Raw genomic sequence first — 17,206 nt, 5'->3', positions numbered from 1 at the left:
TTCCCATATCAAAATTTAATACACCCAATTGTTCCTTCCAGAACACTCCCAACAATCTGTGAAAATTTCAAGAATTTTTTGAGTCTTAAAGGAACAAACAAACCATACCACATAACAAACAAATATACATACCCACCCACAAACGAACAAACAAACATACAAACACAAATTCATTTTTATACCCTCCACCGTAGGATGGCGGTATACTAATTTCGTCATTCTGTTTGTAACTCCTCAAAATATTCGTCTAAGACCCCATAAAGTATATATATTCTTGATCGTCATGACATCTTATATATAAAAATCAATTTGTGTTTGTTTGTTTGTATGTATGTGTGTTCCTTATGGAATCAGAAACGGCTGAATCGATTTTCTTTAAATTTTCACCGATGGTGCATAATGACCCCGTGGTGAAAATATGGCACTAAATTTTTTGATATCTGATGGGGGGCGGACCCTCCCCCTTACCTTAATTTTCAGAAACCCCAGATCTCGGAGATGAGTGGTGCGATTTAAGCGAAATTTTGTGTGCTCTCATATAGTATCCTAAAAATAAAAATTTGGTATCCAAATTTCGGATGGGGTACCTAGGGGGACCGCCTCAACCTAAAACCTACCACACATATATTTAGACCAATCACGACAATATGGGACTCAAATGAAAGGTATTTAGGATAAGAAAACGTATCTGATATCAAATTGTCGGACCAAGTGCTAGGGGACCACCCCAAGCCCCAAAACACCCCTAAATCGGACATATTTCCCGACCATGGCAATATGGGACTCAAATGAAAGGTATTTGCGAGTCGAATACGAATCTTATATCCAAATGTGGGACCAAGTGTTTGGGGGTCCACCCCTTTCCCAAAACACCCCCCAAACATGACTTATTTACTGACCATGGTAATATCGGGCTTAAATGAAAGGTATTTGCGAGTAGAATACGAATCTGATATCCAAATGTGGGACCAAGTGTTTGGGGGCCGTCTCTCCCCAAAAACATCCCCCAAAGGGGACAAATTTACGACCATAGCAATATGGGGCTTTGGGAGTTAAGCACGAATCTGATATCAATATTCTTTAAAAAATTTATGTGGGGCCACCCCACCCCCACAACACCACCCAAATATTGGGTTGCCCAAGAAGTAATTGCGGATTTTTCATAAAGTCGGCGTTGACAAATTTTTTCACAGCTTGTGACTCTGTAATTGCATTTTTTCTTCTGTCAGTTATCAGCTGTTACTTTTAGCTTGCTTTAGAAAAAAGTGTAAAAAAAGTATAATTGATTAAAGTTCATTCTAAGTTTGATTTACTTTCTTTTAAAAAATTCGCAATTACTTTTTGGGCAACCCAATAGTAAGAATTTTCTGACTATTGCAATATGAGGCTCAAATAAGAGAGTTTTTAAAGTGTAACACGAATCCGATATATATTTTCAAGGCCAACTCACTGAGTGGCCGCCCATCCCACAAAACCACCCTCAAGCCGGTCATGTTTGCCGGCTGTGGACTATGTTTGGGTTAACCACCCCAATCCCCAAAACACCCCTAAATCGGGCATATTTACCGACCATGTCAATGTGGAACTTAAATCAAAGGAATTGGGGGGTAGAGCAAGAATTGATACCCATTTTCGGCACTAATTTTCTGGGGGTCTTCCCTTTTCCCAAAATACCCCACAAACAGCAATTTTTTAGTGACCATTTAGGTATTTGAGAGTAGAATACGAATTTGATATCCAAATGCAGGACCATGTATTTAGGGCATCACCTCTTTCCCAAAAAACCCTCCAAACGGTCATATTTACGGGCCATGGCAATATGGAGTTCAAATTAAAGGGATTTGGAAGTGCAGCACGAATTTGATATCCATATTTGAGTCGAAAGTCTGAGGTCCCATCCCTCCCCTAATGAGAATATTACCCTTAGGAAGAACATTACCACCAGGTATCGAGAAGAGGCAATTTCGCACACGTCTATGAGTGCTTTCCGATTCAAGTTTATACTCAATGATAGGGGTCAATTTTTTATAGACGAGTCCGAACGTCGTCCTGCAGTGCGACACCTCTTTGGGGAAAATTTTTAAATGCCCATGAATGACATTGTACCTTGCAAATGTCGGCAACATTAAGAGGGGATAAACACCGCATTGTCTGATGTTCTCGCCAGGATTCGATCGCGCTCAGCGTTATAGGCTCCATTGACACGATTTCGATAACTGCATTCAGGGCAAAGTGTCACCACCATAAAAAGATATTAGGGAGTTAAAGAAGGCGCAGCGGAAAAGGCCCGGTTCAGCAAGTTTTATATTTATTTAATTTTTCGACTTTTGTCTATAGACAATATTAACTTCATACACATTTAGAGTTAAGAAAAAAATTGCCTTGTTCAATTGATCACACCCCACCTCGGTTGCAGGCTGCTTACCATGGCTAACTTGGGGTCCCATCCTTTGTAAGCTTAACATGTCGCTCTCTTTCACAAAGTCAAACTTGACGACCTTTCAGGAAATATGTCCAACGAGCTTTTTAATATCACCACATCATGCATGGCTTTTTATACCCACCACCGAAGGATGGGGTATATTCATTTTGTCATTCCGTTTGCAACACATCGAAATATCCATTTCCGACCCTATAAAGTATATATATTCTTGATCAGCGTAAAAATCTAAGACGATCTAGACATGTCCGTCCGTCTGTCTGTTGAAATCACGTAGCGTGTCTTTAAAAATTGAGATATTGAACTGAAATTTTGCACAGATTCTTGTTTTGTCCATAAGTAGGTTAAGTTCGAAGATGGGCTATATCGGACTATATCTTGATATAGCCCCCATATAGACCGATCCTCAGATTTAGGGTCTTAGGCCCATAAAAGTCACATTTATTATCCGATTTTGCTGAAATTTGGGACAGTGAGTTGTGTTGGGCCCTTCGACATCCTTCCTCAATTTGGCTCAGAACGGTCCAAATTTGGATATAGCTGCCATATAGACCGATCCCCAGATTTATGGTCTTAGGCCCATAAAAGCCACATTTTATATCCGATTTGGATGAAATTTGGCACAGTGAGTTGTGTTAGGCCCTACAACATTCTTCGTTAATTTGGCTCAGATCGGTCCAGATTTGGATATAGCTGCCATATAGAGCGATCCTCCGATTTATGGTCTTAGGCCCATAAAAGCCACAGTTTATATCCGATTTGGATGAAATTTGGCACAGTGAGTTGTGTTAGGCCCTACAACATTCTTCGTTAATTTGGCTCAGATCGGTCCAGATTTGGATATAGCTGCCATATAGAGCGATCCTCCGATTTATGGTCTTAGGCCCATAAAAGCCACATTTTATATCCGATTTGGATGAAATTTTGCACAGTGAGTTGTGTTAGGCCCTCAACATTCTTCGTCAATTTGGCCCAGATAGTTCCAAATTTGGATATAGCTGCCATATAGACCGATTCTCCGATTTATGGTCTTAGGCCCATAAAAGCCACATTTTATATCCGATTTGGATGAAATTTTGCCCAGTGAGTTGTGTTAGGCCCTTCAACATTCTTTGTCAATTTGGCCCAGATAGGTCCAAATTTGGATATAGCTGCCATATAGACCGATTCTCCGATTTATGATCTTAGGCCCATAAAAGCCACATTTATTATCCGATTTTGCTAAAATTTGGGACAGTGATTTGCCTTAGGCCCTTCGACATCTTTCTTCTATTTGGCCCTGATCAGTTCTGATTTGGATATAGCTGCCATATAGACCGATCTCTCGATTTAAAGTCTTGGCCCCATTAAAGGCGCATTTCTATTCCGATTTCGGTGAAATTTGAAACAGCGACATATGTTAGGCTTTTCGACATCCGTGTCGTATATGGTTCAGATCGGTCTATATTTGGATACAACTACCAAAAAGACCAATATTTTTTTGTTTTACAAATGAAACAATGACTTGTACTCATTAGGCCTCTCATTGCCCGTGGCGAATTTGGTTCAAATCGGACCATATTTCGATATAGCTGCATAAATTATGCATTTTTCACCGGATTATGGCGAAAGGTGATTTTCATATATTAACGAGGTGGTGGGTATCCAAAGTTCGGCCCGGCCGAATTAGTTAATTTATACCAGTAAGTATTTGGTTGGCATCACTGAACATATTTGAGTTTAGAGACAGACACTAATGATATCTCATTTATATTTTATGTTAAGTATCCTACAAAATTCATTACCTACCCTCATCATTACTTAAGCTTTATTTCCAAAAAAAAAGACAAAAATAATGAAAAGAAATCACAGCATTTTTAAAAGGTTCAACCAATAAGTCGACTATGAAGGCCACCTTCATTCATTGCTTGAGCCAAAGTCAAGACCATGAAGTTCATGGAAAAACTTCTCAGACATGTAAATGGAAGCAATGACGTTATCATTTTGCATTAATCCGAAATAAAAGCGATTTTATAGATATTTCCATAATTATCCCCAAGGCAAATGCTATGCCATGCCTTGCCTTGCCAAGGAATGAATGAAAATGGGAGCTCTATAATTATTTGCAGCCCAATGGCTGCACATAATCAGACATCAGCAGAGTATCTTAAATGTCAAATGTATTTTTTTATTGCCAGCTAAAAATTGAAGAGAAGCGAAAACAAAATGATGATGAGAAACAGATGATAATAAACATTAGGCATAAGCGAAATCTATAAAAGTGGAAATGCTTCGAAGCCAAAAGCAAATGCTAAAATTTCTGTTCCGAAAATCATTAAAGTGATGACAGGGTTAATGGGAGGCTTGTATATCCTCAAAATGAATCAAAAGTTTAATTCCAAAAACTTTAAATTGGTTGCAAGGACTATGGAAGCTTTGTATTTCTCTTAAACTTTTCTTAGGAAATTATTTTTAAGTATTACCTACTGCTGTTGAGATGCTTTTGTAACTTCTTTCTTTCTTTGTTTTGTAGCTATGAAAGCCGCCTTGCTCATACAAAGGTGGTATCGACGTCACAATGCCCGCATGGAAATAAAAAGACGCTATACCTGGTCCATATTTACCAATTTGGAATATGCCGGTGAACAGGATCAAGTTGAGGTAAGTAAAAGCAAAAATTTTTTATTCAACAACAAAAAGAAAATGTAAATACTTTTATAGAATTTGTTTGTTATTACACAGGTGTGAAGTTTAAGTTGTCAATTAAAGTTAATATAGCTGAGACATGAACCGGGAATGGGTAAAATTGAAACAAAAATTTGAAATTAATATAACTTAGGAAATTTTGGTTGGATTTTGGAAAATTTGTTATCCAAAGAAAGTTTAAAGCGAGAATAAAAATGTACAGTTGATCTCGCTTTCAAAGCTTCATTTGTACAGCTTGTAACGTGTTTTTTATCTACGGCTGGTGTAGTCCAGCAAGACCCACAAAGCTTAAATAATAACACACTTATAAATTCCCGACCCGGGCCCGCTCCGCTGCGCCTTTTTTTACTTTATGTGGAACAAAAGTTTCCTTGGAATATTTATTTTCGACAATTAAAGATCTTCTAGTGAAATACCATGCTACGAAAAAGTAATTGCGGATTTTTCATATAGTCGGCGTTGACAAATTTTTTCACAGCTTGTGACTCTGTAATTGCATTCTTTCCTCTATCAGTTATCAGCTGTTACTTTTACCTTGCTTTAGAAAAAAAGTGTAAAAAAAGTATATTCGATTAAAGTTCATTCTAAGTTTTATGAAAAATGCATTTACTTTCTTTTAAAAAATCCGCAATTACTTTTTGGGCAACCCTAGTATATCGCTTGACTAATTGTTTAACAATATAAATGCCTTTTTCCGAATCCCATATGATCTTTATTGGTCTACGAATTTTAGTTTGGATGTAAGGTGTACTGCATTCTTAAAATACTTTATTTCAGCCCGCTACTCTCATAATATCTTATTTAGGGGTGTTTTCGGGTGTGAGGTGGTCTCCCAGGCACTTGGGCCTGAAAAAATATTAACATTATGCTCTTCTTTCAAAAACCATTTATTTAAACCCCATATTGCCATTGGCTTAAGAGGAGTTTACAGGATGAGGCGTCCACCGAACACATGACCCAAAATAGGTTATCAAATTCGTTTTCTAATCTCAAATACCTTTCATTTGAGCCACATATTGGAATGGTCGAAAAATATTTTCCCCCCGGGGGTGTTTTGGGAAAGGGGTGATGCCTTAAATACATGGTCCTACATTTGGATATCAAATTCATATTCTACTCCCAAATACCTTTATTTGAGCCCCATATTGCGATGGTCACTAAAAAATAGCTGTTTGTGGGGTATTTTGGGAAAGGGGTAGACCCCCAGAAAATTGGTTCCGAAAATGGGAATCAATTCTTGGTCTACCCCCCAATACCTTTCATTTAAGCTCCACATTGTCATGGTCGGTAAATATGCCCGATTTAGGGGTGTTTTGGGGATTGGGGTGTCCCCCAATGGGGTATTGACCCTAAAAACTATGAATATTTAGTTCCATTCTCTTTAAGACTCAAATTGTCTTGGTGAGCAAATACATCCTACTTGGGGGTTGTTATGGTGGTGGGACGTCCGCTAGACAGTTGGCCCCTAATGCTGATATCAAATACGTGGTCTACTCCCACATACCTTTAATTTGACCCCATATTACCATAGTCGGCAAACATGACCGGCTTGGGGGGTGTTTTGGGGGATGGGCGGCCACTCAGTGAGTTGGCCTTGAAAATATATATTGGATTCGTGTTCCACTCTAAAAACCCTCTTATTTGAGCCTCATATTGCAATAGTCAGCAAATACTTACTATTTGGGTGGTGTTTTGAGGGTGTGGTGGCCCCATAGACACTTTCCCCAAATTTTGATATCAGATTGGTGATTTACTCCCAAAGACCCTTCATTTGAACCCCATATTGCTATGGTCGTACATGTGTCCCCTTTGGGGGAGGCTTTTGGGGAGAGGTGGCCCCCCAAACACTTGGGCTCATATTTGGATATCAGATTCTAATTCTACACTCATATACCTTTGATTTAAGCCCCATATTCCTATGGTCAGAAAATAAGTCCTGTTTGGGGGGTGTTTTGTGGAAGGGGTGGACCCCCAGAAACGTGGTCCCACATTTGGATATCAGATTCGTATTCTACTCTCAAATACCTCTCATTTGAGTCCCATATTGCCATGGTCGGTAAATATGTCCGATTTAGGGGTGTTTTGGGGCTTGGGTTGGTCCCCCTAGCACTTGGTTCGACGATTGGGTATCAGATACGTTTTCTTATCCCAAATATCTTTCATTTGAGTCCCATATTGTCGTGATTGGTCTAAATATTTATTTGGTAGGTTTTAGGGCGGGGCGGTCCCCCTAGCTACCCCATCCGAAATTTGGATACCAAAATTTTATTTTTAGGATACTATATGAGAGCAAACAAAATTTCGCTTAAATTGCACCACCCATCTCTGAGATCTGGCGTTTCTGAAAATTAGGGTAAGGGGGAGGGTCCGCCCCCCCCTTCAGATTTCAAATAATATAGTACCCTATTTTCACCACGGGATCATTATGCACCATCTGTGAAAATTTCAAGAAATTTGGTTCAACCGTTTCTGAGTCTATAAGGAACACACAAACATACAAACAAACCTACAAACAAACACAAATTGATTTTTATATATATTGGGTTGCCCAAAAAGTAATTGCGGATTTTTTTTACACTTTTTTTCTAAAACAAGTTAAAAGTAACAGCTGATAACTGACAGAAGAAAGAATGCAATAACAGAGTCACAAGCTGTGAAAAAGTTTGTCAACGCCGATTATATGAAAAATCCGCAATTACTTTTAGGTCAACCCAATAGATAATAATATACTTCAGTAAGTACTATTCTAGATGATGTTCTAAGCTCTTCGGTACAGGGTGTTGGTTAGTGTCTGTCAGTGAGCCGCTTTAACCGCCAAGTGCTTGGTGTAGGGGGTTGGTCGGTTGGGTTGATTATATATTCAGTCGGTTTCTTCGGTATTCGGAGGGTTTGGGCTGGTTGCGAACCAGTTGCCTAGTCGCGCTAGAATGCGAACAAATCAGCGTTAGGATGCGAACAAATTGCTCAATCGCTCAATCGAAATATTGTAGTTTCCTATTCGTGTTAGGATGCGAACGAATCAGCGTTAGGATACGAATCAGTTGCCCAATTGCGTTAGGATGCGAAATAGTTTCCTAGTCGCGTTAGGAAGCGAACGAATCAGCGTTAGGATGCGAACTAGTTTCCTAGTGGCATTAAGATGCGATCAAATCGCATTAGAATGCGAACTAATCGGGGTAAGGATGCGAACCAGTTGTCTAGTCGCGTTACGGTGCGAACGAATCAACGTTGGGATGCGAACTAGTGTCTTAGTCGCGTTAGGATGCGAACTAGTTGCTCAGTCGCGTTAGGATGCGAACTAGTTACCTAGTCGCGTTAGGATGCGAGCTAATTGTCTTGTCACGTTAGAATGCGAACTAGTTACCTAGTCGCGTTAGGATGCGAACGAATCAGCGTTAGGATGCGAACTATCTTCCTAGACGCGCTAGAATGCGAACGAATCAGCGTTAAGATGCGAACCAATTGCCTAGTCGCGCTAGAATGCGAACAAATCAGCGTTAGGATTCGAATAAGCTGCTCAGTCGCGTAAGGTTGCGAAATAGTTTCCTATTCGTGTTAGGATGCGAACGAAGCGTTAGGATACGAATCAGTTGCCCAATTGCGTTAGGATGCGAAATAGTTTCCCAGTCGCGTTAGGAAGCGAACGAATCAGCGTTAGGATGCGAACTAGTTTCCTAGTCGTGTTAGGATGCGAACGAATCAGCGTTAGGATGCGAACAAGTAGCATTAGGATGCGATCAAATCGCATTAGAATGCGAACTAAACGGGGTAAGGATGCGAACCAGTTATCTAGTCGCGTTACGATGCGAACGAATCAACGTTGGGATGCGAACTAGTGTCCTAGTCGCGTTAGGATGCGAACTAGTTGCTCAGTCGCGTTAGGAAGCGATCTAATTGCCGTGTCTCGTTAGGATGCGAACCAGTTGCCCAGTCGCGTTAGGATGCGAACTAGTTTCCTAGTCGCGATAGGATGCGAACGAATCAGCGTTAGGATGCGAACTATCTCCCTAGACGTGCTAGAATGCGAACGAATCAGCGTTAAGATGCCAACTAGTTGCCTAGTCGCGCTAGAATGCGAACAAATCAGCGTTAGGATTCGAATAAGCTGCTCAGTCGCGTAAGGATGCGAAATAGTTTCCTATTCGTGTTAGGATGCGAACGAATCAGCGTTAGGATACGAATCAGTTGCCCAATTGCGTTAGGATGCGAAATAGTTTCCCAGTCGCGTTAGGAAGCGAACGAATCAGCGTTAGGATGCGAACTAGTTTCCTAGTCGTGTTAGGATGCGAACGAATCAGCGTTAGGATGCGAACTAGTTTCCTAGTCACGTTAGGATGCGAACAAATCATCGTTAGGTTATTTATGGTACAAACGGATACGTCAGTTATGATGATTATGGTACAAACGGATACGTCAGTTATGATGTTAACGAATCGCGTTGAGATGAGATGAAATCCATAGGGCTTTTAGGCTTTCTGACTGCGGACCAAGCCACACGTTTTAGGTTAGGTTAGGTTGAAAGGAGGATGAACATACACCTATGCCAGCAATCGGCTTGCTGTGCGCTCTAAAAACTAATAAGTAAAAGAGTGCTAAGTTCGGTTTGATCGAATCTTGGGAACCCACCTCCATGGATTCTGCTAAAAATTTATGCAAAAGAAATTTAGTTAAAGGGCATAATTTTATTCTTTTTATTTATTCTACATACCAAACTTCTGTCAAACCAGAAAAAATTAAAGCTTCTAGAAACCGAACAACGATAATCGAGAGACCGGTTTACATGGGAGCTACATCAGGTAACAGACCGATATGGATCGCACTTAACACAGTTGTTGGAAGTTATAGCAGAACACCGCATGCAAAATTGCAGTCTTGGATTAACGGAACCCTAGTATTGCCATCTGGAAGATCATGTGACATGGATGGATCAAAGCTAGAGGACAGAGTTCGCCTGAGGGTCTGCATTGAGAACCCAGGGACTGAGATCTGTTTTCGACTGCCTGACCATAATACGGTCCTGCAGACGAAGATCTAGGCGGTCACGGAATTCGTGAGGTGGTAACGCGAGGACGTCGAGTGTGAACACCTTTATGGACAGTAAAATGGCCATAAGGCAATAACAGCCAGAACGGTAAGATCACGAACAATCTTGAAATGTAAGAAGGAACGCCTTCTCTGAGGATGGCACAATCCGCATCGTTTGGGTGCCGGGCCTTAACGGAGTAAGGGGAAATGAAAGGGCAGACGATTTGGCAGTGAAGGTCAGAGAACTGCCATCAATAAACTTGGTCGACCCTTTCGGGTCGACGCAGTCCAAGTTAGGGGAATGGGCGACGAAAACGCATGCAACATTGTGAAACAGCGATACGGTCGGTAGGACGGCGAAAATCCTATGGGGGGATCCAGATCGTGAGAAGTCAAGACTATTACTGAAAGGAAGTAAGAAGGAGGTTAGGATAGCTATTACTATCAGAACGGGACACATAGGACTACGAGCTCCCGAGCTGTGTAGGGCATGCGGGGAAGATGATGAGACCTTGGAGCATTTCCTTTGTCATTGGGCAATTGGGCTTTCGCGTCTAACAGATACCGGCACTTAGGTGGGGACACAATACCTGACATGAACCAACTTAGGGGAGTGTTATTGAATACAATTAAGGATTTTGTAATTTTCTTTTTATACCCTCCACCATAAGATGGGGGGTATACTAATTTCGTCATTCTGTTTGTAACTACTCGAAATATTCGTCTGAGACCCCATAAAGTATATATATTCTTGATCGTCGTGAAATTTTATGTCGATCTAGCCATGTCCGTCCGTCTGTCCGTCTGTCCGTCCGTCCGTCCGTCCGTCCGTCCGTCCGTCCGTCTGTCTGTCGAAAGCACGCTAACTTCCGAAGGAGTAAAGCTAGCCGCTTGAAATTTTGCACAAATACTTCTTATTAGTGTAGGTCGGTTGGTATTGTAAATGGGCCATATCGGTCCATGTTTTGATATAGCTGCCATATAAACCGATCTTGGGTCTTGACTTCTTGAGCCTCTAGAGTGCGCAATTCTTATCCGATTGGAATGAATTTTTGCACGACGTGTTTTGTTATGATATCCAACAACTGCGCCAAGTATAGTTCAAATCGGTCCATAACCTGATATAGCTGCCATATAAACCGATCTTGGGTCTTGACTTCTTGAGCCTCTAGCGTGCGCAATTCTTACCCGATCAGAATGAAATTTTGTACGGCGTGTTTTTTTATGATAACCAACAACTGTGCCAAGTATGGTTCAAATCGGTTCATAACCTGATATAGCTGCCATATAAACCGATCTTGGGTCTTGACTTCTTGAGCCTCTAGAGTGCGCAATTCTTATCCGATTGAAATGAAATTTTGCACGACGTGTTTTGTTATTATATTCAACAACTGTGCTAAGTATGGTTCAAATCGGTTCATAACCTGATATAGCTGCCATATAAACTGATCTTGGGTCTTGACTTCTTGAGCCTCTAGATGGCGCAATTCTTATCCGATTGAAATGGAATTTCGCACGACGTGTTTTGTTATGATACCCAACAACTGTGCCAAGTATGGTTTAAATCGGTCCATAACCTGATATAGCTGCCATATAAACCGATCTTGGGTCTTGACTTCTTGAGCCTCTAGAGTGCGCAATTCTTATCCGATTGGAATGAATTTTTGGCACCAAGTATTTCGTTAAGATATCCAACAACTGTGCCAAGTATGGTTGAAATCGGTCCATAACCTGATATAGCTGCCATATAAACAGATCTGGGGATTTGACTTCTTGAGCTTTTAGAGGGCGCAATTCCTATCCGATTTGGCTGAAATTTTGCATGACGTATTTTATTTTTACTTTTAACAACTGTGTCAAATAAGGTTCAAATCGGTTCATAACCTGATATAGCTGCCATATAAACCGATCTGGGATCTTGACTTCTTGACCCCTAGAAGTCGCAATTATTATTACCGATATGCCTGAAATTTTGTACGACGGATCCTCTCATGACCATCAACAAACGTGTTTATTATGGTCTGAATCGTTCTATAGCCCGATACAGATCCCATATAAATCGTTCTCTCTATTTTACTTCGTGAGCCCCAATGGGCGCAATTCTTATACGAATTGGCTGAAATTTTACACAGGTCTCCAACATATAATTTAATTGTGGTCCGAACCGGACCATATCTTGATATCATTTTAATAGCAGAGCAACTCTTTTCTTATATCCTTTTTTGCCTAAGAAGAGATGCCGGGAAAAGAACTCGACAAATGCGATCCATGGTGGAGGGTATATAAGATTCGGCCCGGCCGAACTTAGCACGCTTTTACTTGTTCTTTTTAGAAGAGCCGATTACTGGCTTAGGTGTATGTACATAGTGGCATGGCACGGATTAATATCTGCACCCTCTTTTCGACCTATCCTAACCTAACCTAAATGAATGTTTTTGTTAACGTTCTAATTTTTTGCACCATTGCAAAAGTTGTGGCAATTTAAAAATGTTATTTGACTATTTTTTATACCCACCACCGACGGATGGGGGTATATTCATTTTGTCATTCCGTTTGCAACACATCGAAGTATCCGTTTCCGACCCTATAAAGTATATATATTCTTGATCAGCGTAAAAATCTAAGACGATCTAGTCATGTCCGTCCGTCTGTCTGTTGAAATCACGCTACAGTCTTTAAAAATTGAGATATTGAGCTGAAATTTTGCACAGATTCTTTTTTTGTTCATAAGCAGGTTAAGTTCGAAGATGGGCTATATCGGACTATATCTTGATATAGCCTCCATATAGACCGATCCGCCGATTTAGGGTCTTAGGCCACATTTATTGTCCGATTTTGCTGAAATTTAAGATAGTGAGTTATCTTAGACCCTTCGACATCTTCCGTCAATATGGCTCAGATCGGTTCAGATTTGGATATAGCTGCCATATAGACCGATCCTCCGATTTAGGGTCTTAGGCCCATAAAAGCCACATTTTATATCCGATTTGGATGAAATTTGGCACAGTGAGTTGTATTAGGCCCTTCAACATTCGTCGTCAATTTGGTCCAGATCGGTCCAAATTTGGATATAGCTGCCATATAGACCGATCCTCCGATTTATGGTCTTAGGCCCATAAAAGCCACATTTATTATCCGATTGGGATGAAATTTGGGACAGTGAGTTGTGTTCAGCCCTTCGACATCCTTCGTCAATTTGGCCCAGATCGTTCCAAGTTTGGATATAGCTGCCATATAGACCGATCCTCCGATTTATGGTCTTAGGCCCATAAAAGCCACATTTATTATCCGATTTTGCTGAAATTTGGGACAGTGAGTTGTGTTCAGCCCTTCGACATCCTTCGTCAATTTGGCCCAGATCGTTCCAAGTTTGGATATAGCTGCCATATAGACCGATCCGCCGATTTAGGGTCTTAGACCCATAAAAGCCTCATTTATTATCCGATTTTGCTGAAATTCGGGACAGTGACTTGCGTTGAGCCCTTCGACATCCTTTGTATATTTGGTCCACATCGGTCGAAATTTGGATATAGCTGCCATATAGACCGATCCTCCGATTTATGGTCTTAGGCCCATAAAAGCCTCATTTATTATCCGATTTTGCTGAAATTCAGGACAGTGAGTTGCGTTGAGCCCTTCGACATCCTTCGTCAATTTGGCTCAGATCGGTCCAGATTTCGATATAGCTGCCATATAGACCGATCCGCCAATTTAGGCTCTTAGGCCCATAAAAGCCACATTTATTATCCGATTTTTCTGAAATTCGGGACAGTGAGTTGCGTTGAGCCCTTCGACATCCTTTGTATATTTGGTCCACATCGGTCGAAATTTGGATATAGCTGCCATATAGACCGATCCTCCGATTTATGGTCTTAGGCCCATAAAAGCCTCATTTATTATCCGATTTTGCTGAAATTCGGGACAGTGAGTTGTGTTAGGTCCTTCGACATTCTCCGTCAATATATTTCAGATCGGTTTAGATTTGGATATAGCTGCCATATAGACCGATTCTCCAATTCAGGGTCTTAGGCCCATAAAAGCCACATTTATTATCCGATTTTACTGAAATTCTGGACAGTGAGTTGTGTTAGGTCCTTCGACATTCTCCGTCAATATATTTCAGATCGGTTTAGATTTGGGTATAGCTGCCATATAGGCCGATTCTCCAATTCAGGGTCTTAGGCCCATAAAAGCCACATTTATTATCTGATTTTGCGAAAATTTGGGACAGTGAGTTGTATTAGGCCCTTCAACATCCTACGTCAATTTGGCTCAGATCGGTCCAGATTTGGATATAGCTGCATATAGACCGATCTCTCGGTTTTAGGTTTTGGGGCCATAAAAAGTGCATTTATTGTCCGATGTTGCCGAAATTTGGGACAAAGAGTTAAGTTAAGCCCCTCCACATATTTCTGCAATTTGGTCTAGATCGATCAAGATTTGCATATAGCTGCCATAAAAACCGATTATGAATTTTCGAACGGATTTTGAGGAAAGGTGGTTCACATATATACCCGAGGTGGTGGGTATCCAAAGTTCGGCCCGGCCGAACTTAACGCCTTTTTACTTGTTTTCTAGCATGTTTGGCTATTTCTTTTCGCATTGGACTTTTTGGCGTTTTTCATTTCATTAAATGCAGCGGTTGAATTTAAATAGATTTTTGTGGCTATTGTGGTTGTTCGAACTGAGTTGGTTAAAATCCTCTATTCTTCTGCCCCTTATGTTCATCCTCCACCATCCAATGGCAAATAGGTAAAGGTTATACTCACTATATTGATATTTTGAGGCAGGTTTGAGGTTTTAGTTGGAATGCATTTGGCATTTGTATGGCTGCAAAAGTCGATATCAGCAAATAAGAAAGTGGAATTAAAAAATCTAAACTAAAATTTTTAGAATACCATAAAATGGGTCATTTAAACTATATGGCATATGGGATTTTTTAAATTCTACATATACATACATATGTGTTCCATATTTTCATTTACTTTTGATAACGTCACCAGTGCCTGGGCAATTAGTAATACCAAATATAGCCAAAACACATCTCCATCAACCATATAATATTGCGTTGCCCAAAAAGTAATTGCGGATTTTTCATATAGTCGGCGTTGACAAATTTTTTCACAGCTTGTGACTCTGTAATTGCATTCTTTCTTCTGCCAGTTATCAGCTATTACTTTTAGCTTGCTTTAGAAAAAAAATGTAAAAAAAGTATATTTGATTAAAGTTCATTCTAAGTATTATTAAAAATGCATTTACTTTCTTTTAAAAAATCCGCAATTACTTTTTGGGCAACCCAATACTTTATGGAGTCTTAGACAAATATGTCGTGGTGTTACTAAAGGACTGAATATATAAATAAACCCGCATCCTATAGTGATGGGTATAAAAAAAAAGACAAGTAAGAGCGTGGTCAGTTCGGCCAGGCCGAATCTTTTATACCCTCCACCATGGACAGCATTTGTTGGTTTCTTTGCGCGTTATCTGTTTTTAGGCAAATTAAGAATAATGAATAAGAAATGTTATGATCTTGGAGCTATATCAAGTTATAGTTCGATTCGGACCATACATGAATTGAATGCTGAAATTTGTAGTAGTCATTGTGTAAAATTTCAGTCCATTCAGATAAGAATTGCGTCAAGAAGCAAAATCGGGTGACCGGTCACTATGGAAGCTGTAACAAGCTATAGATTGATTCAGACCATATTGGACACGCATGTTGAAGGTCATGGGAGAAGCCGTTATACATAATTTCTGCCAAATCAAAGGAGAATTTCGCCCTGCAGAGGACCAAGAAGTCAAGATCCCAGATCGGTTTATACGGCAGCTTTTTCAGGTTATGCACCGATTTGCGCCATACTAAGCACTGTTATTGGAAGTCAGAACAAAACACCTCATGCAAAATGTCAGCTAAATCAGATTAGAATTGCGCCCTCTAGCGGCTCAAGAAGTCAAGATTCAAGATCGGTCCATATGGAAGCTATACCGGGTTATGAACCGATTTGGGCCACACTTAACACAGTTGTTGGAAGGGATTCCAAAACACCACGTGTAAAACTACAGCCAAACCCGCCCTCTAAAAGCTGACGAAGTCAAGATCCTAGATTGGTTTATATGGCAGCTATATCAGGTTATGATGATTTGAACCATACTTAGCAGAAATAGAATGACGATATTACTGTATAAGATGGGGATACAGGGTTGAGGGCATAAAAATAAATAAAAGCGTGCTAAGTTCGGCCGGGCCGTATCTTGGGAAACCACCACCATGGATTCTGCTTAAGTATGGGAGCTATATCTGCGGCTTCTAGGGGCTCAAGAAGTCAAATCGGGGGATTGGTTAATATGGGAGCTATAACAGGTTATGGACCGATTTTGATTGTACTTGGCACAGTGGTTGGAAAACATAACAGAACACAATGTGCACAATTTTATCTAAACCGGCCAAAAATTTTAGCTAAATAGGACAATAATTGCGGCTTTCAGGGGCTAAAGATGTCAAATTGGGAGATCGCTTTATACCGGAGCTGTACCAGGTTATAGACCGATTTGTACCGAACTTGGAACAGTTTTTGGAAGTCATAACAGAACACTATCTGCAAAATTTCAGTAGAATCGGACAAAAAATGCGTCTTGTAGAGTCTCAAGAATTCAAATCGCGGGATCGGTTTATATGGGAGGTATATCAGGTTATAGACCGATTGGAACCGTTACTGGCACACTTGTTGGAAGTCATAACAGAACACTACGTGCAGATGTCAAATCGGGAGATCAGTTTAAATGGGAGCTAATCTGCTTACAGAACGATTTGGACCGAACTTGGCACACTTGTTGGAAGTCCTAACAGAACACTTCATGCAGAATTTCAGCCAAATCGGACAAAAATTGCGGCTTGTAGGGGCTCAAGAAGTCAAATCGAGAAGTCGGTTTATATAGGAGCTATTGGGTTGCCCAAAAAGTAATTGCGGATTTTTTAAAAGAAAGTAAATGCATTTTTAATAAAAATTAGAATGAACTTTAATCAAATATACTTTTTTCACACTTTTTTTTCTAAAG

The 17,206-nt window shown here is 40.4% G+C and overlaps 1 protein-coding gene across 3 annotated transcripts in view; it reads left to right on the top strand.

Annotated features, from left to right (window-relative positions):
* LOC106095129 (serine/threonine-protein phosphatase rdgC) overlaps positions 1-17,206 on the top strand; it is a 126,357-nt gene that overhangs the window by 8,412 nt on the left and 100,739 nt on the right. For all 3 annotated transcript variants that reach the window (XM_059360393.1, XM_059360392.1, XM_059360391.1), the window contains one exon: positions 4,953-5,080. In XM_059360393.1, coding sequence (XP_059216376.1) covers positions 4,953-5,080 — 128 coding nt within the window. The remainder of the gene's footprint in view (positions 1-4,952; positions 5,081-17,206) is intronic.

The sequence above is a fragment of the Stomoxys calcitrans genome, chromosome 1 (assembly GCF_963082655.1).
Source record: "Stomoxys calcitrans chromosome 1, idStoCalc2.1, whole genome shotgun sequence".
In the NCBI taxonomy this organism is placed as follows: domain Eukaryota; kingdom Metazoa; phylum Arthropoda; class Insecta; order Diptera; family Muscidae; genus Stomoxys; species Stomoxys calcitrans.
The sequence above is the reverse complement of the archived record's forward strand: the minus strand, read 5'-3'. Positions and strand labels throughout refer to the sequence as shown.